General features: G+C 41.5%; 1 protein-coding gene and 1 long non-coding RNA gene across 2 annotated transcripts in view; both read left to right on the plus strand.

Annotated features, from left to right (window-relative positions):
- Window positions 1-26,620, plus strand: part of LOC127513925 (uncharacterized) — a 757,994-nt gene that overhangs the window by 171,513 nt on the left and 559,861 nt on the right. The window lies entirely within an intron of this gene.
- iqca1 (IQ motif containing with AAA domain 1) overlaps window positions 1-26,620 on the plus strand; it is a 59,835-nt gene that overhangs the window by 16,487 nt on the left and 16,728 nt on the right. The window contains exons 9-13 of the mRNA XM_051896074.1: window positions 2,471-2,546; window positions 19,090-19,196; window positions 19,485-19,583; window positions 24,105-24,169; window positions 24,568-24,650. Of these exons, the coding sequence (XP_051752034.1) occupies window positions 2,471-2,546; window positions 19,090-19,196; window positions 19,485-19,583; window positions 24,105-24,169; window positions 24,568-24,650 (430 nt within the window). The remainder of the gene's footprint in view (window positions 1-2,470; window positions 2,547-19,089; window positions 19,197-19,484; window positions 19,584-24,104; window positions 24,170-24,567; window positions 24,651-26,620) is intronic.

The raw sequence follows: 26,620 nt of genomic DNA on the forward strand, positions 1-26,620 counted from the left end.
TTTCAAATGCTCACATCCTGTCTGAAAGCTGAACCTTTCAATAGTTAATTAAGGAATTTTTGTCAGAGCTCTTATGTTGGCCTAGTTTAAATTTCCAAGTGCCACTCAAAGGCTCCTTGTTAAAGAAATAAAAAAGAAGGCAGTACCAAATATACATAGTTTACAAATAGAAGAATGTTTATAAATTTGTGATTAGTAAATATTTAATATATTCCACCAATGCTTACCATATGGTGAAATATATTTGAAATATATGCTGGAAACAGTGTGACTTAAGGAAATATATTTCAGGAAATATAATCAAATTTAATACATATTTTGTTAAAAGGCCAAAATATATATATAAAAAAATGTACTTTAAGATGCTAACGTTAGTTAATGCATGAAATAACATTAACGAACAATGGCCTTAACATTTGTTATCATATTTTTTCATCTTTTTCAACATTAGTTAATAAAAGTATAAAAATACAACTGTTCATTGTTAGTTAATATTAGCTTGGGCCTATGAAATAATATTAACAGGTGCAGCGTTTGGTTTTTATAATTTATTAGTAAATGTTGAAATTAAATGGTTAGTTCACCCAAAAATGAAACATCTGTCATTAATTACTCACCCTCATGCTGTTCCACACCTGTAAGACCTTCGTTCATCTTCAGAACACAAATTAAGATATTTTTCATAAAATCCGATGGCTCAGTGAGGCCTCCATTGACAGCAAGATAATTAACACTTTCAATGCCCAGAAAGCTACTAAAGACGTATTTAAAACAGTTCATGTGACTACAGTGGTTCAACCTTAATGTTATGAAGCGACGAGAATACTTTTTGTGCGCCAAAAAAACAAAATAATGACTTTATTCAACAATATCTAGTGATGGGCGATTTCAAAACACTGCTTCATGAAGCTTCGAAGCTTTACGAATCTTTTGTTTTGAATCAGTGGTTCAGAGCGTGTATCAAACTGCCAAAGTCACGCCCCCCAGTGGTGAACCATTGAAATTTCGAAACACTTATGACATAACAAAGCCTCATTTACTAAAATCAATCGTGACTTTGGTGCTCTGAATCACTGATTTGAAACAAAAGATTCATAAAGCTTCATGAAGCAGTGTTTTGAGATCGCCCATCACTAGATATTGTTGAATAAAGTCATTATTTTGTTTTTTTTGGCGCACAAAAAGTATTCTCGTTGCTTCATAACATTAAGGTTGAACCACTGTAGTCACATGAACTGTTTTAAATATGTCTTTAGTAGCTTTCTGGGCATTGAAACTGTTTATTATCTTGCTGTCAATGGAGGCCTCACTGAGCCATCAGATTTTATCAAAAATATCTTAATTTGCGTTCTGAAGGTGAACAAAGGTCTTACGGGTGTGGAACGACATGAGGGGGAGTAATTAATGACAGAATTTTCATTTTTGGGTGAACTAACCCTTTAACATTAACTAAGATTAATAAATGATTATAAGTACTTTTCAATGTTAGTTCATGTTACATAATCCAGTTAACTAATCTTAACAAATGGAAACTTACTGTAAAGTGTTACAAGAAAATATCTTATCTTAAAATACAAAAGCTAAATTTATTTTTTAAATACATTTTGGATGATACAGATTGAAAATATATATTAAATATGACTAAAAATATAAGTAACTAAAACATATCAAAATACATTTGTAAGTACATTTAAAAGCTGTATTAGCAATATATTTTTTGAAATATATTTAAAAATTATATATTTTTTTGCCATATAGGCTGTTGCATATTACCTGACAAATTCAATTGGAGCTAAATTATATTAAACCTGGCACATGAATTCATTTTACTCCTAAACCCTGGACACAGGGTTCTTTGATATAAGCTGCTAGATCCATTTGGAAGTTCTGTCTAATGCCAAATGAATAATCATAAATCACTGCTCCCAGGCACTTAAGGGCCTTTCATATTTTCCGATGGATTTCTGTCTCTTTTGGGGGTCATTAGTTGCTAATGGAGAAATGTGTTTAAAGGAAGACAGCCCATAAAATATACAGCCTCCATTTGGCTTATTCCTTCTGAAAAGCTCTGCTCCTGAGCAGACACATTCTGCGATCTGAGTGTGTGCTTGTGACACGCAAGGCAAACATTCGCGTGAGTATGTGAGGACGTTGATTTACTTTTAATGTGCGACCCCTGGTTGAGAGAAAGCAAAACAGGAGGCGCCGTAAATCATACTCGCAGCATCGCGTTCAGCCCCCGCTGTGTATTCACATCATTAAAATGCCAGTGCTGAGGGTGACCCCGCTCCAGAGCAGCATGCAAGCACCTCGCCCTGGGAAGAGCTTTGATCACACATGTGGAATCTCAGTCTCAGCTTAAATTATTTCAGAGAACTTTCCTTGTTCACCATGTAAAGTTCATTTACAGGAAAACGGTAATGCTGTGCTTATGAAGGACACACCTTGATACTAACTGTCTGTTTTGCAGGAGGAAGAGATGGGATGGAAGATGACTCCCAGTAATTTCCTTCCTACGGTAGTCGAGGGAGCCAAACTGTACAAAGGTAAGTGGGAAATGACGGTGAAGGGGTGCAGTCTGTCATCGATAATTTATGCAGCATTTCCCTGACCAAATGACTAATGCTCAACAATGTCAACAGTGTTTGTGTGAGGTCAATGAGCGAGTGAGCTTTCATCACAGTTGTGACATGAGATGTGTCTGGAATACGTCTAAGTAACCAATAATGATAGGGCCATGTCAGTTCTCAGGTCAAGACCGGTCCAGATGGTTCCCCACCCCACATGGAGCCTCTTTCCTTTCCTCTCTCTCTCTCTACGTCTTTCTCCTTCCCCCTTCTTTTGTGACTACAGATACGTTTTCTAGCCCTCTCATTAAAACCGAGTCTCTTGACGCCACATTGAAGTCCAGCTCCTCCTCGTTCTATAATCAACAGCAGTCGTCTGTCAACTCCCCAGTTGCCTTGGTTTCATGGCAAGGACAGTTTTCACAGGCCGTATATCTAACTACATTTGTTTGTGAAGTGAGAGCTGTTCATCCAGTTCTCTCCAAACAAGTGTGCACTCTAAAAAAATACTGTACAGTAAATAACTGGCAGCTGTTTTTGCCAGACATTCACTGTAAAAAGTGTTTCATGCATTACTGGAGGCATTTAGATGCTTGTATTTTACAATTCATAACTGTTTAAACCATTAACTGACATAGTGTTAATACCTCTGAGACAGAGTAAACTAACATACTTCAAAGGTTTAGTTCACCCAAAAATGAAAATTCTGTCATCATTTACTCACCTTCATGTTGTTCCAAAGACTTTCGTTCATCTTTGGAAAACACAAATGAAGATATTTTTAATGAAATCTGAGATTTCTGTCCCTCCATTGACAGTACATGCAACTACCACTTTGACGCTTTAAAAAGTTCATAAAAACATCGATCTAATCCATATGAATTGAGTGGTTGAGTCCAAATTATCTGAAGAGACACAATCGCTTTATATGATGAACAGATTGAATTTAGGCTTTTATTTACATATAAACATTGATCAGCGAACATGAATGGAAGCTCAACCGAACCTGCTTGATGCGCGAGACAAACCTTATTGGTTCTTGCTGAAGCTCAAACATGTTGCGTAACACGAGAATGAACCTCATTGGTTCTTGCTGAAGCTCAAATGGGCTGCGTAACATGAGAATGAACCTCATTGGTTCTCACACATCAAGCAAACACGCTTGAGCTTCTGTTTGCCATAACTAATGTGTGAGTTGATGAATGCTTATATGTGAATGAAAGGCTAAATTAAATTAAAATTTTTGGGTGAACTAACCCTTTAAGTACTAAAATATTCTTTGTACCTAAATATATATAACCACCATAACAAACAAAACAACACACGATGAATCAAAGTTCATCATAAGTGACCTTTTCATAAATCCACTACTCGGCCAGTATTAATGTAGATGGTGTACAATATCATAAACCCAAAGACAAAATAAAATAAGGGTAGCACACATGACACTAAGGGCCAGATTTACCTTGCACCAGCGCAAACCCTATTTTGGCGTTAAAAAACTACTGTCAGGATTTACTAAAGACACGCAGTGCAAAATTAGCGCTGAAAAGGCGCGGACTGAGTTGTTTTTGTGGCTGACCTTATTGCATATGCATTTGTAGGAGTTTCCCTTTCAGACACAAAATTTATGGGAGGAGAGTATTTAAATGAATCACGCAAGATGATTTACTAAGGTTTGCGCTAGTCAATTTACTGGTATTTGCACCATTATTTACCTCATGAAAAAAGGATGTCTTAAATCACGTGCAGAACTTTCCATTCACATCTGCCCTTTTTTTAAATCATGCTCTTAACTCTTCTGGTATTTTTGCATCAGTATTTCATTCTTTGTAACTCTTGGGATATATATGTATCTATGTATGTATGTATGTGCTTGTTTTTGTCTCAGTGTCATAACTGTGGATGAGCTCACCAAGAAAAATTCCAGACAACCAGGTTGTTATGGCAATAAATAATAAATAAATTGTGCTCTCACGCTAATTTGCCCTGTTTAGTAAATCTAGCCCTAAGGCTATAAACGTCAACTAAACCAAAAATGTAGCCAGCAGACAATAATGATGAACTGTATGAGATGGCAAAATCATATAATGTAGTACGACTTTGGATTGTACAAAAAACATACAACTTTTCTAGTTTTTTTTTTTTTTTCCTATTACAATCATGTTTAGGTTTGGGGTTTGGGTCTTGTTCTGCAGTGTGTGAGGACAGTGTGTTTAGGAGCCATAACTCAACCTGTAGAGCAGCAAATCAATCAAGTCACCCCTGAAACCTCTTGACAAGACAAGCATGTTAATGACTGAGACACTACTTCCTGTTTGTGTAGGGGTTTAAGGTCTCTCAACAGGAAATGAGAAGACTGGACTGCACTTCTGTGTTTCAGTGATCCATGAAGACAGGGTAGAGAGCTAGATCTTAGATCTTCCGAAACTATTTGAATGATTTTGTGCATGTCTGTTTGTGCCAGTAGGGAGCAGGTGAACCAGAGGTCTGCAAAAACCTATTCTAAACATGTCATTCTAGCATTTCCAGGATAGATTGCTATGACAACATCCTGCTCTGTTGCCTGTGTTCAGTGATTAGAGAACTTCCATCAACAAACTGCACTGTTCATTACACACCAGTGGGGAATTACCATGAGCAACTCCTTTTTAGCTCTGGTCCGGTCCATTACAAACCATCTATAGGGTCAGCCACAGATTGTTAAGTTTCTTTTCTTCCAGTCCAGCTATAACAGACTCATTTAGTTCCTGTTACCCGAGGGAGGTCTGAGGTGTCTTTTAAAGTCAAGATCTGATAGGGAAAACGTCACTGAATCTCACATTTATCTCACAGCTGTGTGTTTGGCTTGTAACTCTGAATGAATCTATCATTCTTTATAGAACATAGAGGTTCACTAAAGCGCATCACCCACATCACATCTGCTAAAGTTCTCTCTGTTCTCAGCACATGTATTCATCACAAGACATGAGTTGACGTCAAGTCACGTCAGTTGCAGGTCTTTATCGCTCCCTTATAGAAATTAACTGTAGTAAAACTTGTGATTGTACTACACTCCTAAATGGGCCAAGCCCAAAATGACTAAACGCTAAGCGTTTAGTTGTCTTAACCACAAATTATTGGTCGGGAAATGAGCAAAATGTAAGCAAATGCACTCCTCGAAAAGCATTAAAAACAGAAGACAGAATGAAGTTTTATGGGAAATTGTATGTGGAGTGATGAATCGAGTTGCATGGTGATGCTCCAGATTGGTGTCTTCAAAAATCTGCTGAGAAATATAATAATAAATGCATCTCTAGCACTGTGAAGCATGTAGGAAGAGGTGTCATTGTGTGGGGAGGCTTTTCAGCTGCTGCTATTGGTGAGCTACTTCACCGTGAAAAGTCATTTAATGCTTTGGAGTACAGGAGAATTTTGCAGAATGGCTTGATTCCCACAAATGAAAAGTCGTTATCTAAAGAGGAATGATCAGATGTTATTTTTCAACAAGACAATGCTCCTGCCCACACTGCAAAGACAACAAAGAAGTGGCTTGAGAACAAGTCTATCAGGCTCATGTTTTGGCCTGTGCAATACAAGTAAACCTTTCAATAGTACTTCAGATCAGTAGAACAACTGGTTTGACTGACAGCTGCACTGCAACTTGAACTGCAGCTACTGGGAAACAGCTGCGGTGCATTGGCATGTATACTGTTGCAGGCTTTATACTACACTGTATGCAGCTGTGAAGCTTTTCATAGAGGTAGCCTACTATATACTGAGGTTAAAGTACTGTTGTTTTGTATTATTATTCATTTTGTTGCTGCTATTGTAGCTGGACAGTCTTATTTTGCTATTTTAGCACCTATTATTTAGGTACATTTTTAAAAATGTATTTATTTTTTTACAGTGAGCAGATAAAACACTATGTGCATAGAACATTTCAAATATACTATATAATTTTATATAATATAATATTTAATTTATTAGGGGTGTAACGGTACACAAACATGACGGTTCAGTAAAATTGCTTCTTTTTTCTTCTTTTTTTTTTTTTATTAAACTGGTTTGTTCAACAAATTGTGACTCTCTCAGTTATAATAATATTTAACATTTTCTTATCCTATCTCAGCTAATGCTGTAAACTATACACAGGAAACCCCTTCTTGCACATTACTATGATATTAAAGGTTAGAATTAACAACAGAGCCCAAATTATTAAATTCAGTTGCTATTTATTTTTTGATATAATAATCAACACTAAAAAACGTCTCGGTTACGTATGTAACCCTCGTTCCCTGAAGGAGGGAACGGAGACGTACGTCAGTAGTGACCGACGAATTGGGATATCGCTAGAGAGCCCTATCAGCTTCGAGTGAACTACAACAGGCCAATGAAGTTGGCGTGCGATATTTGCATAATGCGCACCGCCCCCGCCAGGTGGTATAAATAGGGGAGCAGATGCAATCGCACTCTGTTTTTCGCTGAGGAGACAACCTAGTCTGCACTACAGCGAGGGTACAGCAACTGTGGCGACGGGACGTACGTCTCCGTTCCCTCCTTCAGGGAACGAGGGTTACATACGTAACCGAGACGTTCCCTTTCAGTCGGTCACGTTCGACGTACGTCAGTAGTGACCGACGAATTGGGATCCCAAATAAAGCGCCACAGTATGAACCCCTTCCAGTGCCCAGCGCAAGCTCTAGCCACCCGGCGCACCAGTGGGACGGGGAAGGGGGCGAGCTTACGCCGAGAGAGTCTACTGCTGTTCCGATATACCCACTAAGTAAACTAGACTACACTGGGGAAGCGAACCCGTAGGGGACGCTGCGGAGACCACTACCCACCTGTAGGGGAGGAATTTACGTGGAGAGTACACATATGGACTGGCCGTGGGCAGTACGCATATGGAGTCCCTGGGATGGCTCCACCTGGGTAGGGGGGAGACTCATCTGACAGGTGACAGCAGAGCTGGCTCTGCTAGGGAAAGACACGGGCTCGCCGTAGGGAGTTGACCGTGGACAAATACACACATGGGACCGCTCACGTGGAGGGGTCACGACAGCCAAACGTCAACGTCGGTGACGGAGGTTTGGCCTGGCATCAGACACTCCGCAATGTCCGAGCCGAAGGGGGAGGCGGAGGAACTCGACAGGGTTCGCCAAGCGGGGAACTCGATTGGAGTAAAAAGGATGCACGTATCCGGCCCAGGGGGCGGGAGTGGCATTGCAAGCCGACACTAGAACGGGCTCTTCGCGTCTACCGGCTGGTGGAAGCGAGTACACGGGAAGATACCGGTTCTACACGAAGGCTATAGAATCTAGCGAACGTGTTAGGTGTCGCCCAGCCCGCAGCTCTACAGATATCTGTCAGCGAGGAGCCGTGCGCCAGCGCCCAGGAAGAGGCCACTCCTCTGGTGTAGTGGGCTCTCAACCTGAGCGGGCAAGGCACGCCCTGGGACTCATACGCCAGGGCGATGGCGTCCACTATCCAGTGGGCCATCCTCTGCTTGGAGACAGCCTTTCCCTTCTGCTGGCCTCCGTAACAGACAAAGAGCTGATCTGAGGTCCTAAAGCTTCGCGTTCTGTCCACGTACAGGCGCAGAGCGTGGACGGGAGAGAGCAAAGCTAGGGCTGGGTCTGCCTCCTCCGAAGGCAGCGCTTGCAGGTTCACTACCTGATCTCGAAAGGGAGTGGTAGGAACCTTGGGCACATATCCAGGCCGGGGTCTCAGGATAACGTGAGAGTCACCGGGCCCGAATTCCAGGCACGATTCGTCAACCGAAAATGCGTGCAGGTCCCCTACCCTCTTGAGCGAGGCCAATGCAACCAGGAGGACGGTCTTTAGGACAGTACTTTTAACTCGACTGATTGCAAAGGCTCGAAGGGACGACCCCGGAGAGATGTAAGAACCAGGGTCAGATCCCAAGAGGGTACAGAGGGGGGCCAGGGAGGATTAGTCTCCTCGCCCCCCTCAAGAACCTGACGATCAGATCGTGCTTCCCTAGCGATTTACCATCAACTGCATAGTGATGTGCGGCGACAGCGGCAACATACACCTTGAGGGTGGAGGGAGACAGCCTTCGCTCCAGGCCCTCTTGCAGAAAGGAAAGCACGGTTCTGACCGAACATGATCGGGGGTCCTCTCGCTCTGGTTGAGAGGAACACCATTCGACGAATAGGTTCCACTTCAGCGCATAGAGGTTCCTCGTAGAAGGAGCTCTAGCGGAAGTGATGGTGTCTGCGACCGCTTGCGGGAGATCACTCAGAACCTCCGCGTCCCGTCCAGGGACCACACATGGAGTTTCCACAGGTGGGGACGCGGGTGCCAGAGGGTGCCCCGTCTCTGAGTCAGGAGGTCCTTCCTCAGAGGAATGGGCCAGGGAGGTGCTGTCACGAGGAGCGTAAGGTCCGAGAACCAGGTCCGAGTGGGCCAGTATGGAGCCACTAACAAGACCTGCTCCTCGTCCTCCCTGACTTTGCACAGGAGCTGTGCGAGAAGGCTCACTGGGGGAAACGCATATTTGCGTAGGCCCCGGGGCCAGCTGATTGCCAGGGCATCCATGCCGAGCGTGCCGCCGGTCAGGGAATAGAACTGGCAGTGGGCAGTCTCCGGGAGGCGAACAGATCTATCTGTGCCTCGCCAAAGCGCTGCCAGATCAGCTGGACCACCTGGGGACGGAGTCACCATTCGCCCGGAAGCGGAGGCTGCCGTGAGAGCTCGTCGGCTGCACGGTTGAGCACGCCTGGGGCGTGAATGGCACGAAGCGACCTCAGATGCTTCTGACTCCATAGCAAGAGATGGCGGGCGAGTTGCGACATACGGCGGGAGCGTAGACCACCCTGATGGTTGATGTACGCAACGGCCGCAGTGTTGTCCGAGCGGACCAGTACGTGCTTGTCTGTCAACAGCTCCTGGAAGCGGCCCAGTGCAAGACGTACTGCTAGCAACTCGAGGCAATTGATATGCCAATGCAGTTGGGGCCCCGTCCACAGACCCGATGCTGCATGCCCGTTGTACGTGGCCCCCCACACCGTGGCAGAGGCATCTGTGTGGACCACAGCATGCCTGGACACTTGTTCGAGGGGAACTCCAGCCCGCAGGAACGAAGAGTCTGACCACTTGGTGAGGGTGCGACGGCAGTTCGGTGTCACGGGGACACGGAACGTACCGCGCTGCCACGCCCATCTCGGGATCCGGCCGCGGAGCCAGTGTTGAAGCGGCCTCATATGAAGCAATCCGAGCGGCGTGACTGCGGCTGCGGATGCCATATGCCCCAGGAGCCTCTGAAAGAGTTTCAGTGGGGCCGCTGTCCTGCGCTTGAGCGTACTCAGGCAGGTCAACACTGACTGGACGCGCTCCTCGGAGAGGCGCGCGGTCCAGGCGACCGAATCCAGTTCCCTACTGAGATAAGAGATCCTCTGCCCGGGGGAGAGTTTGCTCTTGTCCCAGTTGACCCGAAGACCCAACCGACTGAGGTGAGCTAACACCATGTCCCTGTGTTCGCACAACTGCTCCCACGAGCTGGCCAGGATGAGCCAGTCGTCGAGGTAGTTGAGATGCGAACGCCCTGTTCCTTGAGCGGAACAATGGCCGCCTCCGCAACCTTCGTAAAGACGCGGGGCGACAGGGCCAGCCCGAAGGGTAGGACTTTGTACTGACATGCCCGACCCTCGAACGCAAACCGTAGGAGTCTGTGACGAGGCAGAATCGAGACATGAAAGTACGCGTCCTTCAGGTCGATCGCTGCAAACCAATCCTGGGGACGGATGCATTTGAAAATGCACTTCTGCATAAGCATCTTGAACGGCAGCCTGAGAAGGGACCGATTCAGGACACGCAGATCCAGGATTGGCCGTAGCCCACCGCCCTTCTTGGGTACAATGAAGTAGGGGCTGGAGAACCCTGACTTCAAATCGGCTGGAGGGACCGGCTCGACTGCATCCTTCGCCAGGAGGACAGCAATCTCCGCCCAGAGAACAGGTGCATTGTCCAGGGACACGCGAGTGTAATGGACACCCCTGAACACCGGGGGACGCCGGGCGAACTGAATCGCATAGCCGAGTCTGATGGTACAAATGAGCCAGCGGGACGGGCTGGAAAGCGCTAGCCAGGCTTCCAGACACCGAACCAGCGGGACCAAATGGACCACAGACGTACCGGGCGTGGGGCAGCGAGGTAGAGTGCTGGACCCGACTCGGACGGCATAGCGGCCCGTAGTGTGGTCAGACTCTGCAAGGTGGCAGTGTGAATGGGAGACGGCACATGGGAGGCGGCCTCAACCAACACACTGGGACCTGCTGGCGAAGTGAGAGGGGGCTGAGAGTGGCGAGGTGGGGCCTCGCGCACTGCCAGCCGCGCCCTCTTGGGACCTGGAGGGTCAGAAAACAGTTCTACTCCGTGGGCACCGCTGGTCTCCGGAGAGCCAGCGGCGGAACAAACCAAAATTCTCCACCCGGCCCTCCTCCGGGGAGGGAGCGATGCGGGCATCGTCTCCCGAAGAACTGTTTACCTCAGCTCCAGGTCACCAGTTTCTCCAGGACCGCTTCTCGCTAGCCAAGTGGCTTGGCTGCGGGCTGAGCGGGCTGGATTTTAGGCCAGCTTGTGAGATGAGAGCATCGAGAAAGCGTACTTAGACGATGACACACCTCTGCAAGGCTAGCCAGGGGTGTTTCCGGACCACCATGGTAGACATTGTCTGGCCAGGGGCCTGCGCTATGACTTGCATCATGCGTAGCTCAACCCCGACTCAGAACTACCCATATGCAATGAGTGCTTTGGCCTTCCACAGACTTGCCGGGGGCCAAGACCCATGCAGGGCAGAGGTGGTGTGCCCGTAGCACTGCCACCCCACCACAGAGGGTAGTGAGAGAGAAAAAACTTAATGCAGATATGACCCTTTTGGTGTTCCATATTTGGCACCAAGAAAGGCTTCTAAACTGCCAAGTTTTTCATGCACGTCCAGGCTAAGACAGGGGGCGGGGCAAGGCGAGTACGCGTCACACCACGCCCCCAGGGGCCCGGGAAAGCATGGTCGTTAACTCTGAATCTGATTCAGCATGAGCACATCACAACCGTGGGACGCTCAGCCTCATCTTCATGTCCAGAGCCCAACAACCCTCTCTCCAATGTAGCAGTCGACATCTGATCCTCTGCTGGAGCCCTGACTAAGATGCTAGGTCCCCCATGAGAAGGACCAGCAATCCACCCAGAAGCTACCAGCCATGTGAGAGAGTGAACGTGGTCGTCTAACTGAACGACACACGGCGCTGAGCGCCGACGTGGCCATGTTTTTACCAAACATAAACCACCCACGAACACAGTCACAGCATGTTTGCGATGCGCTAGAGGAGTGGGGGGCCCACGGAGATTGGCTCGGCAGGTAATGCCCCACTGTGATCCTCTGGTCACCCTGGCTTATTCACCAAAAGTAGTACTTTTCTGATTCAGAAAGAGAAACTAGATCGGGGAATAGGTGAGGGGACTCCACCTCGTTTGAGGCACTCGAGTCTCGACCACGCATCTAGAGCGCCGAACAACGCGCTAGGTTGCCATGGCAACGCGCGCTGTCAGCCGGCAGCTCGACGGCACACGGCGCGCTGAGCGCTCAAGCCCTTACGAGAAAGGCAAGACGAACAACGCGCCGACGTGGGCATGCTCTCTTTTTTTACAAGAGAATATGAACCACCCACAAACACAGTCTCAGCACGCTAAGCAGACATGAGAGAAAGTGATTGTGGCCGTCAGTGAGGATAGGAAACGACCGCCTCCAGAAACGCACAGACAGAATGACGTCTTGAAAAAGACGCAGTGTGTCTGTGAAGCTCTTTTAGAAGCTCTTGTTCTTTGTGCCGAAGCACACAGGGAACAGCCGCGATGTGACTGCAGGTACACTTTTCACTCCCTGAGTCACACACACAGAGGAACCGGCCCAAATCGCAAACCAACGGGGCAAATAATGCTGTGAAAACAGCAGTTGAGAGCTGTATAACAGCTCGAGAAGCTCACTCTGGGAAGCTCGCGGCCTCGCTGTAAGGTGCCATAAAGCCAGCACTGTAGAACAAAAGCTCTTCAAAGGCTTGCGAAGTCACTCTCAGACTAATAGCAGGAACACACAGGTTGGCTCCGAAGCAAAAGACAGAGTGCGATTGCATCTGCTCCCCTATTTATACCACCTGGCGGGGGCGGTGCGCATTATGCAAATATCGCACGCCAACTTCATTGGCCTGTTGTAGTTCACTCGAAGCTGATAGGGCTCTCTAGCGATATCCCAATTCGTCGGTCACTACTGACGTACGTCGAACGTGACCGACTGAAAGGGAACATGTAAATTGCACATAAAGCAGGTTTTGCATTAACTTCTAAATCTAATTATTCAATTATTACTCCAATTAATTTTTAAATATATTTTGAAACACAGTTACTGTCATAATTTTTTTCATGACAAATTTATTTAAACATATTAAATAATTAGAGATGCACCAGTATATTGGCCAGTAAAAGCAAATTTTCACACTTTTGGCTATCGGCCGATAGTTTAAAACCAGCCAATAGTCAGGTCAGATATATCCTGTCAATCAAAAGAGGGCAGGAAAATGCACTGCATTTGTGCTTAGTGTAAAGAAAATGCAAAGAAACCAGTTTGATGTTCAATATTAATAGTAGTTATATGAATTAATAACATTCATGAAGTTAAGAAATATTAATTTCATCTTCAGAAATTAGTAATGTGCTTATAACTGATACCAGTTACTCTGAAACAAGTTGCTGAAATGGAGAGAATAGTTTTTATTTGCATGTCTTTCAAAATATAATAATTAAAATAAAAAAATTATTAATTATAATTATCATTAATTTAAAAGAAGGTATAAAAGGCAAAAAAAAAAAAACTATTGGTATCGGCAGACATCACTCTGTATAATCGGCTATCGGTATCGTTGAATAAATTTAGTATTGGTGCATTTCTATAAATAATTAAGACATTACTAACAGGTAAAGTAAATATAATGAATATATAAGCTAATATAGTGCATATATTTAGGTAAATACTCCTCTTTAGAGTTCATTTTTCTAGTGAACTAACATGCTGTGGACACTAAATGACTTGCCTGAGGTAAATGTAATGCTACGTGAGATATTATTCTCAGGCTGTTTTATTGATGTTTTTCTGCGGTTGAAACACCGGTTGAGAGATTACACGCATTTCTAGATTGTCTGTTTTTATTCTTCTGCGCTTTTTCCTGTTGTGGCGGTTAGCAAACAGCATTGCATTACCGTGCATGCCCCCTTCTGGATTGGAGTGTGAATCGCCTGTGACTGACTGTATTCATCGTCTAACTGCATGAACAGAATTGTGACGTCCGTACCGTACGGTTCATGATGAATACATGTACCCTTATACCCCTAGAATAAGTGCTATTTTCAGTGCTGCTGTTGTACTGTGCCCAATTGTACAAACCATATATTTTACTAAAGTTACAAATATTGCAGTTAACGATTTATACTGGCTATCTAAATACTTAAATATGTTGCAAGTGAGAGTATGACATGCTAAAGTGTGATGTACGTGTGTGTGTGTGTGTGTGTGTGTGTGTGTGTGTGTGTGTGTGCATGTGGAAATGCCTTTTTGACTGAAAAATTTTCAGCCAACTAGCAGCTGTAACCTCGCAGGAAGCAATTATATGCCCAGTCAAAGCTGCCTAATTCTTTTCATTAAGATTTTCCTCCAAATGTCACATTGCTCAGTCTGTGGAGCAAAGGGTTGCATTCCTGAGGAATGAAGCTTATAGGTGTAATGAAAAGCAGAGATCAGAGCTTACCTCCCAAATATTTGACATGGGTGAATGAATAGCGATGTCTCTCTCACATGTGTTGGTTATATCTGTTATATTCATCAAGCAAACTGCTGTTGACAGAACACAGTACCTTTAAATAATGACATTTTAAGTGAAATGTTTTTATTGAAATGTCTTTTATTAATTGTAATGCAACTAATTGTATTAGATGTGCACTTGTAGTATACTTCAAATTTTAATAATATATTTTTTTAAAAACTGCACTTGCAGATAATGTTAATAAAATAAAAGGCTACTTAAGTGTACTTAAAGAGAATACACAGTTACAAAAATGAAATTTCTGTCATTAATTACTCATCCTCATAAGACCTTCTTCAGAACACAAATTAAGATATTTTTGATAAAATCCGATGGCTCCGTGAGGCCTCCATTGACAGCAAGATAATTAACACTTTCAATGCCCAGAAAGCTACTAAAGACATATTTAAGACATATATATATATAAGACAACAGTTCATGTGACTACAGTGCTTCAACCTTAATGTTATGAAGTGACGAGAATACTTTTTGTGCACCAAAAAAAAACAAAATAACAACTTTAATTTTTCTTAATTTGTGTTCCGAAGATGAACGGGTCTTACGGGTGTGGAACGATATGAGGGTGAGTAATTAATGACAGAATTTTCATTTTTGGGTGAACTAACCCTTTAAGTGTCTGAAAACATTACATTCAGTTTTCTTTCAAATTACATTTCCATAATAAGTTTCCATAATAACGCATGCTTACTTCTTTTTCACAACGTTCTACTCTCTCCCGGCTTGAAAAACAGTCACATAAACAATGTGATCAGCAATTCTGAACTCTTGTATGATGTGTTCAGCAGACCAACATGTCCTACATCCGGCCTGTGAGACAGCTAATTAGAGCCGAGGGTCTTTGCTGTGCGAGTTAATCGGCAGCACACTGTTTTATCAGCTGTCTGTAATTGGGATATGATCATGTGGTGGGTTTATTTAGTTGTAATGAGGCGGAAAGGTGAGCACCATATTTACCCAGAATCAGACGATAGCCAGCATGATCCCCAGAGGGACAGGCTCTGTTGGGAAAGTCCTTCGCACCGCAGTTGAGAATGGCTTATGGAGAGGCCAAGGAAGTCATTTGTAGTACTCAGGGTAAGATTGAGATTGCCTATTTGTTCTTGTCTGGCGCTTGCTTTCCATTTCCCTCCTCCTTCCCTTCCTGCATCCCAACGTCATGGCGCACTTGCTGGATGTGACCGATGGATTTCATTTCAGTCTCTTGGCAGAAGAGAGCCGTGTTAAGGAAGTGTTTGTTTCTCACTGTTAGCTGAATGACCGGGACAAACAGGCAAAACAGGTTTTCAGAATGAGTGCGGCTCCATCGTCGCTGACTGACCAGCATACAAATCTTCACAAATGGTACAAAAGACCATGCCGTGAAGATAACAGGCCGCTACGGATCCCTGAAGTGTTTTTTTACTCAATCCCCATATGGTGGGTGGCAAATGTGCTGTATTTACACCATGTTCAGTCAGAGCAGATGTGTGTGGCCGCCCCCTTCCCACAAAACTGGCCACCGTGTCGCGAGAAATGTTGCTGCTTTTCTGTTCATCCACGGTAGTGTCTGTTGTTCTTGCACTGTGTGGGGCTGGATCATTCTCAGAGGTCTTCCGTCCCAATAAAGCAGGTTTAAAATGCTGACCCCCAACAGTCATGTGTTTTCAGGAGAGTTAGGTAGTTGTTGTCTTTAAACAAACAGGCCAGGCTATGTGAATGCATCCCTCTGATGGAGCGAGGCAATTATATAGATCGTATTGCCCCGGGATGTTTTGAAAATGTGACTTTGAAAAGCAGGCTTTGTGGACGACAGTTTGACCTCTGACCTCAGCAAGGGATCTCATTTCAAAGTTGCTGAACTGATGCTTATTTTTAGGTTCCACCAGAGTGAGCTTTAACATCAGTGCCCTTTGACCCCTATGTGAACTTGACAGCACTGCTTGCTTATTAGCATTGTTTGAAATTCAGAATTTATTATGCTTTTTTATTTCACCTTTCCGTTAGTGTGTAACATAGCTGTTTGTGCAAATGGAGTTAATTTCTCCAACAGGAAACACTTGCCTGAAATGGCTCATCTGTACACTCTCTAAAAAAAAATGCTGGGTTAAAAACAACCCAAGTTGGGTTGGAAATGGACAAACCCAGCGATTGGGTTGTTTTAACACAGTGTTAAATGCCTTTTAGCTGACTACTTCAAATTAAATGCAACAACACTATTTATTTGAATTTGAATTTCAGGTTTAGTTCTTACTTGCTACCTCAATTCAAATTAAGGAACTGAATTTGAATTTAAAATGCATTCAAATGTATTACATTTTAAAAGGTGCACAGCCCTGCTGTTTATTAAAGGGTTAGTTCACCCAAAAATGAAATTTCTGTCATTAAATTCTCACCATCATGTCGTTTCAAACCTGTAAGACCTTCTTTCGGAACACAAATTAAGATATTTTTGATGAAATCTGAGAGGTTTTTTTATCCCCCATAGAAAGCAACATAATGAGAAGGTCCAGAGAAGTAGTAAAGTCATCGTACGTTTGGACGTAAACACGGAAGCTCTGAGCTGTGTTCACTGCATCAACTGCATAGAAGACTGACAGGGAAGAGAAAATAATTAAGTTTTTATTAATAAAGTTGTTGTTTTTTTTGTTTTTTGTTTTTTTGTGCACAATAAGTATTCTCATCACTTCATAACATTAAGGTTGAACCACTGTAGTCACATGGACTATTTTAACGATGTCTTTACTACCTTTCTGGACCTTAAATGAAGGTAATTACGTTGCTTTCTATGGGGGATTAAAAAAAAACTCTTGGATTTCATCAACAATATCATAAAGGGGTGGTATAATGCCACTTTTACAAGATGTAAAATAAGTCTCTGAAGTCCCCAGAGTGTTTATGTGAAGATAATTTTTTATAGCATGTTAAATTTGATCACTTTTTGAGGGTGAGCAAAAACGTTTTGTGTGTGTCCCTTTAAATGCAAATGAGCTGCTGCTCTCAAAAGGGGGCGGAGTTTCAGGAGCTTGTGTTAGCACTTAGCAGCGCCTCAGGTTACCTCAGGCAGACTCACTGAAAATGTCAGAAACTGTTCAGCCTTTTATGTTAAAAACAGAGTCGGACAATGATGGAGAGACTCAAAAAGAAGTGACAACATTTTGAATGCAACAGGACACTTCTGAATGGTTAGTTGATGAATTTATGTAGCTGATGTGTGGTTAACTATCTTAAAGTCATTGATTAGCATATTCTGTCATGATAATCTATAAATCGCTCGTGTGGGAACTGTTGTAAGATGCTTACAGAGCCAGAGAATATATGCTGCATGAAGATAGAACAGGTATAGTTTAGTTTAATTACGGTTATAACTTGTCATTTTGCTTTTATGACATGCTATTGCATTTGTGTTATGTACTGTATTGCAGTAACATGGCCTCACCGCTTTGTTGCATGTTCTTGGGGGCTGGGGTTTATGTAAATTCTAGGGTTAGTGATGTCGCCAACCTGGGAAGAGGCTCGTTGTAGTCCCTACCAGCTGTTTGTTGTAGTGCCTTAAACAGAGAATTCTTTAAAAGACAATATCTCCGTTTGCACTGAACTTTGAGCGTCGTAACTTTGCAGATACTGTTTATGCTCAAGCAGCAACATTACACACTAACTAAAGTTAAAACAGTGAAATCGCAGTGAACCACCCCTTTAATTTGTGTTCTGAAGATGAACAAAGGTCTTACGGGTGTGGAACGACATGAGGGTGAGTCATTTTTAGGTGAACTAACCCTTTAAAGAACTGTAGCTCAAGCACCAAGGTCATGGATTTGATTCTCAGGTAATGAACTGATAAAAATATGAAGAGTCCAGATGCAAAAGCCGCTAAACGCCACCTCCGTCAAAATGAGATAATGATATTGAAAGAAATGCTCTCCGCACATTGTATACGTTCATCAAATATTTGCAAATCCGCTAAATTCAAGCGTCAGCCCATTCAGAAATACCGGTTCGTTGACAGAAACCACTAAACGCCACTTCATATTGTCAGTAAAAGCCTCTAAGTCCACAGAAGAACCAGTTGGAAGACTGCCAAATGTAATATATTTTAATGCAATTTCATAAATGTTTGTCCTGGACAGTTTAGATTAAGTTGTTTTATTTTCTTTCTGTGCATCTCTATGATATGCAAATGAACAAAACAGTGAAAAACAACTTCAGACTCATTGTGAGGTCAGGCCCTGCCAGTCCTTTTCCAGTTTCCAAATCAACCTGGCGTTCTGCCTTTAGCCCGGACAGGAAGTGGGTGGAAATGGGCTTCCCGTCAGGATGTGGCGCGTGAGAGCGCAGCTCGGAGTACAATCAAACTCTGAGTTCTCACCCAGACTACAGCACCTGTGCTTCCTCTACACTCCACACGCAGGAGGTCCGACTGAAGCCCACCAGACCTCTCTCAGAATTGTTTCCTCCTTTATACACAGTGCTGACTGATGTTCTCCTGACTATACTTTGATGCTTTGTGTCCAACTTGAATTTGTTTTCACATGTCAGAGAATGTCTGTATGTTCTGCTGTTTTAGATATATGTTACGTTAAGGACCATGGTGGATTCCTTATCATATTATCACTTTTGTTGCAATTTAGTTTTATATAAATCACCATCCTCTGTGGATTTGTTGTGCATTGCAGAGATTTGGCATAACCGAGATGAAAAACAGAACTTCCTTCAAAGTTACGACGCTCAGTTGGTGCGAGAGGAGAAGAGATTGGAAGTTGAAGAGGAGCTCAGAGTTCAGGTGGGAGCAGAGCTGTCATCAGGGGCCTGTGATGAATAAACACATCTTAAACCTGCCAGTAGTATGAAAAGTGGGGCCCTCAGCTTCATAATTTTGTCTCGGACCCTCGTGAATTCAAACTCTGGTTGGGAGTAAAGAAATCAACACTCTTTCTGCACTACATTTTATGAAAGTCATAACACTCTATGAAAACAAAACACCTCAGCTCTTTCACTTCCATTGTGGCTCAATTCATTCCATCACATTTTTTTCCCTCCTTCTCCATCTTTGTTTTTATCTTTGTTTCAGGTGGACGAGCTGATGAGGCAGGAACTGAAGAACCTTAAGCTGGTGGTGGACAGAGACAAGGGAAAGAAAAAGAAAAAAGTCAAGAAAAGTAGTAAAAAGGTGAATGGCAGGCATGCATGTGTCTTCCTTTGAGATAAGACCTTGTGCGTATTTTAAATTCTCTGCACGAGTGACAGTGTACAGATGCTCAGATGTTGCTCAGATTATAGACGGTGACTGGTCTGTAAAACCCTGTAATGTGTCTTTTAGTCTTGATGGATCTAGATCTTAAGATATACTCTCTGCCCTGTGTTTATGCACCTTGTGCGAGGCCCTGGGGTCATACAGTGATCTGCCCTCATGACCAGGAATGTGGTCTGGACAGAGAATTAGTAAAGGTGTCCTGCCCTCGTCGGCTTGTGTTTTGATTGGGCTCCTGTTCCCCACCTTCTCTACCACACACACACACACACACACACACACACACACACACACACACACACACACATGTTGGGTTTCCATGTTTTATGGGAACATTCCATAGACATAATAATTTTTTTGTACAAACTGTATATTATATCCCCTAACCTTAATCCTACCCCTAAACCTACACTTAAAAAAAATGCTGGGTTGTTTCAACCCAAATATGTCAAATATGGACAAACCCAACAGTTGGGTTAAAAATTTAAAATAAAAATTTAACCCAACTGTTTGGTTTGTCCATTTTTGACCCAAATTTGGGTTGAAACAACCCAGCATTTTTTTTAGTGTACCCATCACAGAAAACTTTTGCATTTTTACATTTTCAAAAAACATCACTTAGTGCCAGATTTTCACCAGCACAAACCCTGTTTTAGTAATAAAAAACTACTGTCGGGATTTACTAAAGACACGCAGTGCAAAATTAGCACTGAAAAGGCGTGGACTGAGTTGTTTTTGCGGCTGACCTTATTGCATATGCTTTTGTAGGAGTTTCCCTTTCAGACACAAAATTTATGGGATTAGAGTATTTAAATGAATCACGCAACGCGATTTACTAATGTTTTAGCTAGTCAATTTACTGGTATTTGCGCCATTATTTAACGCCCAAAAAAAGCATGTCTTAACCCATTTTGGCTGCAGTTGTTGCTGCTAGGAGGAGACACCGCAGAGAACAGAGAGCGTGCGGTAGAAGGGAGAAAATATTTTCCAAAATATTTTGGTCATTATGTAAATGATTTGACTGCATCTGTGTTCTTTAATTTACGCGTCAGCAGTAGATCATGCGCAAAACTTGCCATTCCCATCGCCACATTTGTGGAATTGCGCTCTCACGCTAATTTGCCCCGTTTAGTAAATCTGGACCTTAGTTTGATTTATAAGCTGTTTTCCTCATCTGGACCAAAATATGTCCCCACAAGGACAAGGATTTCTGATATTGCCATCTCTGTAGGGACATTTTGTCCCCATAACATAGGGTGTGTTACCAGGACCACACACACACACACAATAAATATGGATATATATGACTAGAGGACCAAGACATATAGTAAAGTCCACAATGTACGTAGAGTCATAGACACAAATTCACACCCACACCCACAGAAGACAGGTTGAAAAAGGCTAATTGACATATTTAAATGTATATATTTTCATCTCAACACACATTCTAGAAGAAAGCCTGTTTCTGCCACAGAGTAAAAAAAAAAAAAAGATAATTGTGACTTTAGATCTAGCAATGGAACTATTTGTTCTGCAATTGCTGCCATGTTTTTAATAATTGCAACTTTATCTCCTACTTTACTTCTCATAACTGACTTTATATCTCACAATAGGGCTTTTCACACTTGAAATAGTGAACCCTGGGTCATTCTAAACCCCGGGTAAACGGAATCCTGGGTTATCTTGCTTCACGTTTCACTCATAATTTACCTGGGGTTAACAATAGTGTGAAAAGCCCTAATGTGACTTTAAATTTTGCAATTGTAACTTTGTTTCTCATGATTGTGACTTCATATCTCACAATGTGACTTTATATTCAACTTTATCTTGCTTTTATTTTACTCTGAAACAAAAATAGCTGACCTGGAAGCAGTATTATAGGAATGTTGATACATCACGACTTACTACATCATGGCAGCCAATACTAGAGGAAAGACAAGCATTGCTATGCCAGACAGAATAATATAAAGGGATAGATCTGTTTGTGTATGTATGCGAATATGTGTGTGGCTCTGTTTAACTGTGACCTATAAATGTATGTGAATATATACATATAGCAGACCAATCCATCTCTATATTTCCTGCAATCAGTCAGTATTGTGTCTTCTCCAAAACAAGAAGCACAGAAAAAGGCCTCATTGCATGCCTGCACAAGAGCTAGAATTCATCAACAACATATTTGGCACCCTGCTTGTGTTGCTTTATGCTGAGAGGTTTTGACAGCTAAATCGGTCACAGACGCTGTCTGTCTGACGCGTGTAATTTATACACAAAGATGCTTTATCATTAATCATTCTGCAAATGCAGGCACACAAACTCCATTCAGCTGCGTTCGTGTAAGACAAAATTCCAGCTGTTAATTCATCTCACTAGGTCTGCACATTGAACTTTGTAGGAATTTTGAAACACATTCAGGGAATTTAGGAAGCCATGCAATTTGGGTACACCTAATTGAACATTATACAACAGGGAGGGTTTGTTTGTTAAATGAACATGCAACGCCTAAGCTGAGCTAATGCTAGCAGGAGTTCACCCTGTGTGTTATAAAGTTGCAGGGAGAAAGTTTTCTGATCTTAATATCGCTGACTAACTAACTCAGACCTGCCAAGAAATGATCCAATATTCTCCATAAAAATATTCTGGGGAACAACAATATGTTCAGTCCAGTGGTTTCTGAGAAAATGAAGCAATTGGCCATTTCCAGTTCCTCACCAAACAAATATTTAGAACGTTTGGTAACATATAATTCGTGGAAATACCTGGCTGCCAGTCCTGCTCGTCTGGTTCAGTTGTAGCTTGGAAAAGCCCTGAATTAAAGCATGTTATTTCAGTTTGTCTCTAGTAGCATAAAAACGGCTGTACTGAGAGTTCGTTCTAGATAATGAGGGAAACACACAGGTACAGACCATCCCTTGATGACACACAGTGTGTGATTATGTCAAATCGCCAGATGATTTTCAGGATTTTTACATTTTGGATGCAAGCACATATGCCACACAAAAATGTTATTAAAATGTTACATTGTAGGGTCAGAAGATTTAATATACTGAAACAAACATGTAGACTTACACTCTAAAAAATGCTGGGATAAAAACAACCCAAGTTGGGTTGAAAATGGACAAACACAGCATTTTGGGTTGTTTTAACCCAGCGGTTGGGTTAAATGTTTGACCAACCTGCTGGGTAGTTTTATTTAACTCAACTATTGTTTAAAAATTACTGTATTGCTTGCTTAAAATGAACCCAAAGTATGTTTAATGAACGAACATTTATTAATGAGTTCAATGAATATTAATAAAACAATAGACATTAAATTGCTTATTAATAAATGTTCACATTTGATTATTATTGTTTCCTCTAGTAATTATGTGTCTGATTTTTAATTTCCATCCAATTTTGCGTTCATTTTAAGCCAGACATATAGTCATTTTTAAACAAAAGTTGGGTTAAATAAAACTACTCAGCAGGTTAGGCAAACATTTAACCCAACCACTGAGTTAAAACAACCCAACCACTGGGTTTGTCCATTTTCAACCCAACTTGGGTTGTTTTTAACCCAGCATTTTTAGTGTACCTTGGTGTTAAAAGGAAAATAAACTTTCTTTACAGTCTGACACTAATCTAATCACACTTTGATTCATGTTATTTCAAATATAATATCGGTACACTCCAAAAAATGCTGGGTTAAAAACAACCTAAGTTGGGTTGAAAATGGACAAACCCAGCGATTGAGTCATTTTAACCCAGTGGTTGGGTTAAATGTTCGCCCAACTTGCTGGGTAGTTTTATTTAACCCAACTATTGTTTAAAAATGACTATATGTCTGGCTTAAAATGAACCCAAAATTAAAAATCAGACACATAATTATTAGAGGCAACAATAATAATCAAAAGGTGAACATTTATTAATAAGCAAATTAATAAATGTTTATTGTTTAATTATTATTCATCATAAATGTTCATTTATTAAACATATTATTAAATATTAATTTCCAACCTATTTAGTGTTCATTTTAAGCAAGCAATACAGTAATTTTTAAACAATAGTTGAGTTAAATAAAACTACCCAGCAGGTTGGGTCAAACATTTAACCTAATCGCTGGGTTTGTCCATTTTCAACCCAACTTGGGTTGTTTTTAACCCAACATTTTTACACAATATTATATTTGAAATAACATGAATCAAAGTGTGATTAGATTAGTGTCAGACTGTAAAGAAAGTTTATTTTCCTTTTAACACCAAGGTACACTAAAAATGCTGCATTAAAAACAACCCAAGTTGGGTTGAAAATGGACAAACCCAGCGACTGGGTTGTTTTAACCCAGCTTTGTTTAGAGTGTACTATCATATGGCACATACTTTACTTCCCTTGTCATTCTTGATTCATAATTATTTTCATATACTGTTGTCCATAACTAAAAACACATTTTCTTTGCTTTAGAAAAAAAAGAAAGGGCGGAAGGCTGGAAAGAAGAAGAAGAAAGAGAAGGACCTCACAGCTGACAGGTTTGAATAAATAAACTGGTTCAAAATGCAAAGTCTGTTTTTCAAGAATATTATAATGTAGTTTAATCTTTGCTAAAAGAGCATATTCGACCCCTGCCACTGTTTTCGACTTGGAGATGTCGGTCATCATGTTAAACAGCCGTAAACTGTGAGAGTTCTCAAACATAGGGATTGTGCTTCTGGAAAGTGCTCGAGTGTTGTAAATGTCAGGGTTTGGAGCTCAGGGGGTGACTGGCGAGTGTCCATGTGGAGCACAAGAATTCACGGCTGGCTCTGAATGCTGTGATGTAATAGAAGGTTGCGTCAGATACGCAGCATGACTGATCAGTTTGCAATGCTCTTTCTGTTTATCTCGCTTTCAAACTTTCACTCTACCTCTCTGTTTGTCTTCCCTCTAGGACCATAGAATCTCTATATGAGGAGCTTGTTCTGGAAGGCTTCATAATCAGGCCAATGAATGTCAAGTTGTCAGATTACATAGGTAAAAAACAAACACCACTGAGATACATTTCACATCTTTTTAGTTTTTAACATTCTGTAACTACTTGAACCCATAACTTGTTTCACTTGCTTAAAGGGATAGTTCACCCAAAAATTAAAATCATCCCATGATTTACTCACCCTCAAGCCTTCCTAGGTGATCCATATATGACTATCTTCTTTCAGACGAACACAATCAGAGATATGTTTAAAAAATATCCTAGCTCTTCCAAGCTTTATAATGGTAGTGAATGGGGGGACCGATTTTGAAGCCAAAAATAAATGCATCCATCCATCATAAAAATAATCGGTAACACTTTAGTATAGGGCACACATATAAACTATTAATTACGACTTTTCCCTTAATAAATACCTAATTTACTGCTTATTAATAGTTAGTAAGGTAGTTGTTAAGTTCAGGTATTGGGTAGGATGAAGAATGTAGAATAAGGTCATGCAGAATAAGGCATTAATATGTGCTTAATAAGTACTAATAAACAGCCAATATTCTAGTAATATGCATGCTAATAAGCAACTAGTTAAAAGACCCTAAAATAAAGTGTTACCACATAATCCATACGGCTCCAGGGGGTTAATAAAGGCCTTCTGAAGTGAAGCGATGGGTTTTTGTAAGAAAAATATCCATATTTAAAACTTTATTAACTAAAATAAATTTGTTTTGCTCGCCATTGCATCATGTGCTCAATGTGTACGACCGTCTGCCAGAAGCTAGTTATTATTTGTCATAGTTGTATGACAAATTCAATTTATCTTTAAATGGTGTAAATTTTTTAGGTAACACTTTATTTCGCTAGTCCACTTTAGACATTCTACTAACTATAAGTAACTTTGCAACTACATGTCAACTAGTCATTAGAGTATTAGTAGACTGTCTGTTTAATATCTGCTAACACTTTATTTTGAGATATTCTAAGTAACTTTGCAACTACATGTCAACTTATTCTACTAACCCGAACCTAACGGTGCATTCACATGGGGCATTGGTGTTAATGCTTCTCATTTACTTTGAATGAGTGATGCGTTCGTTATGCGTTGCTGAACTGAATTCCTTGCGGCAGAAGTTTCAATCGCCAATGTAAGCATCAGCCAATCAGATCGCCTTATTCAAATACCCTAGCACAGACGCTAGCCAATTGCTTTCATGCAACACCGGAAAGTAATGCAATTGGCTGTTGACACTATGACAGTCGCGTCAGCACCAAGCTTCAGACACGCCCCACGTCAAGCATCAACACCGTGTGAATGCAGCGTAACAGTCTACTAATACTCTAATGAGAGTTAGTTGACATGAAGTTGCAAAGTTACTTATAGATAGTAAAATGCATAAAGTGGACTATTAAAATAAAGTGTTGCCATATTTTAAATTCTGAATAAATGTGAAGTTATCAAATAAAATTAATTAAAGTTTGAACTTTTAAAAAACAAACGTTTTTACTAGAAATATAAAGAACTATATTTGGGTCAATGAGGTGACAGGACTTTTTCTTTTTTTTTTTCTTTTTTTTGTCCAAAGGCCTTAATAATAATAAAAAACAAAGATATGACATTCAAAGTATGTAAGGTAGTACAACTAGATCTCTTTTATTGAATCAAAAAGGTTTTAATTATATTTTGCTACATATAAAGGTATTTTAAAGATTTTGAAGTGTCAAAAGGTCATTCGGTTTAACCGTCCAAAGGCCAGTACAGACATTTAATTTGTGATTAAAATATCTTAAAATATAATAAATGTATTTTTTTTTTATTCTGGCATCATATATCAACATAGTGCAAAATGGTATTAAAATTATGTGTAGAAGTTGTTGCTTTATGAGAAAGAATGTCCAGAAAAAAAGAATTTCATTTATGTCATTCGGAGTAACCAATATAAAGGAATCATTTTGGATCAAGTCATGTGGTCAATATCATGTGACAGGATGTGACATCATTCAGACACCTGCAACGGACCAC

The sequence above is a fragment of the Ctenopharyngodon idella genome, chromosome 6, assembly GCF_019924925.1.
Source record: "Ctenopharyngodon idella isolate HZGC_01 chromosome 6, HZGC01, whole genome shotgun sequence".
Lineage (NCBI taxonomy): Eukaryota > Metazoa > Chordata > Actinopteri > Cypriniformes > Xenocyprididae > Ctenopharyngodon > Ctenopharyngodon idella.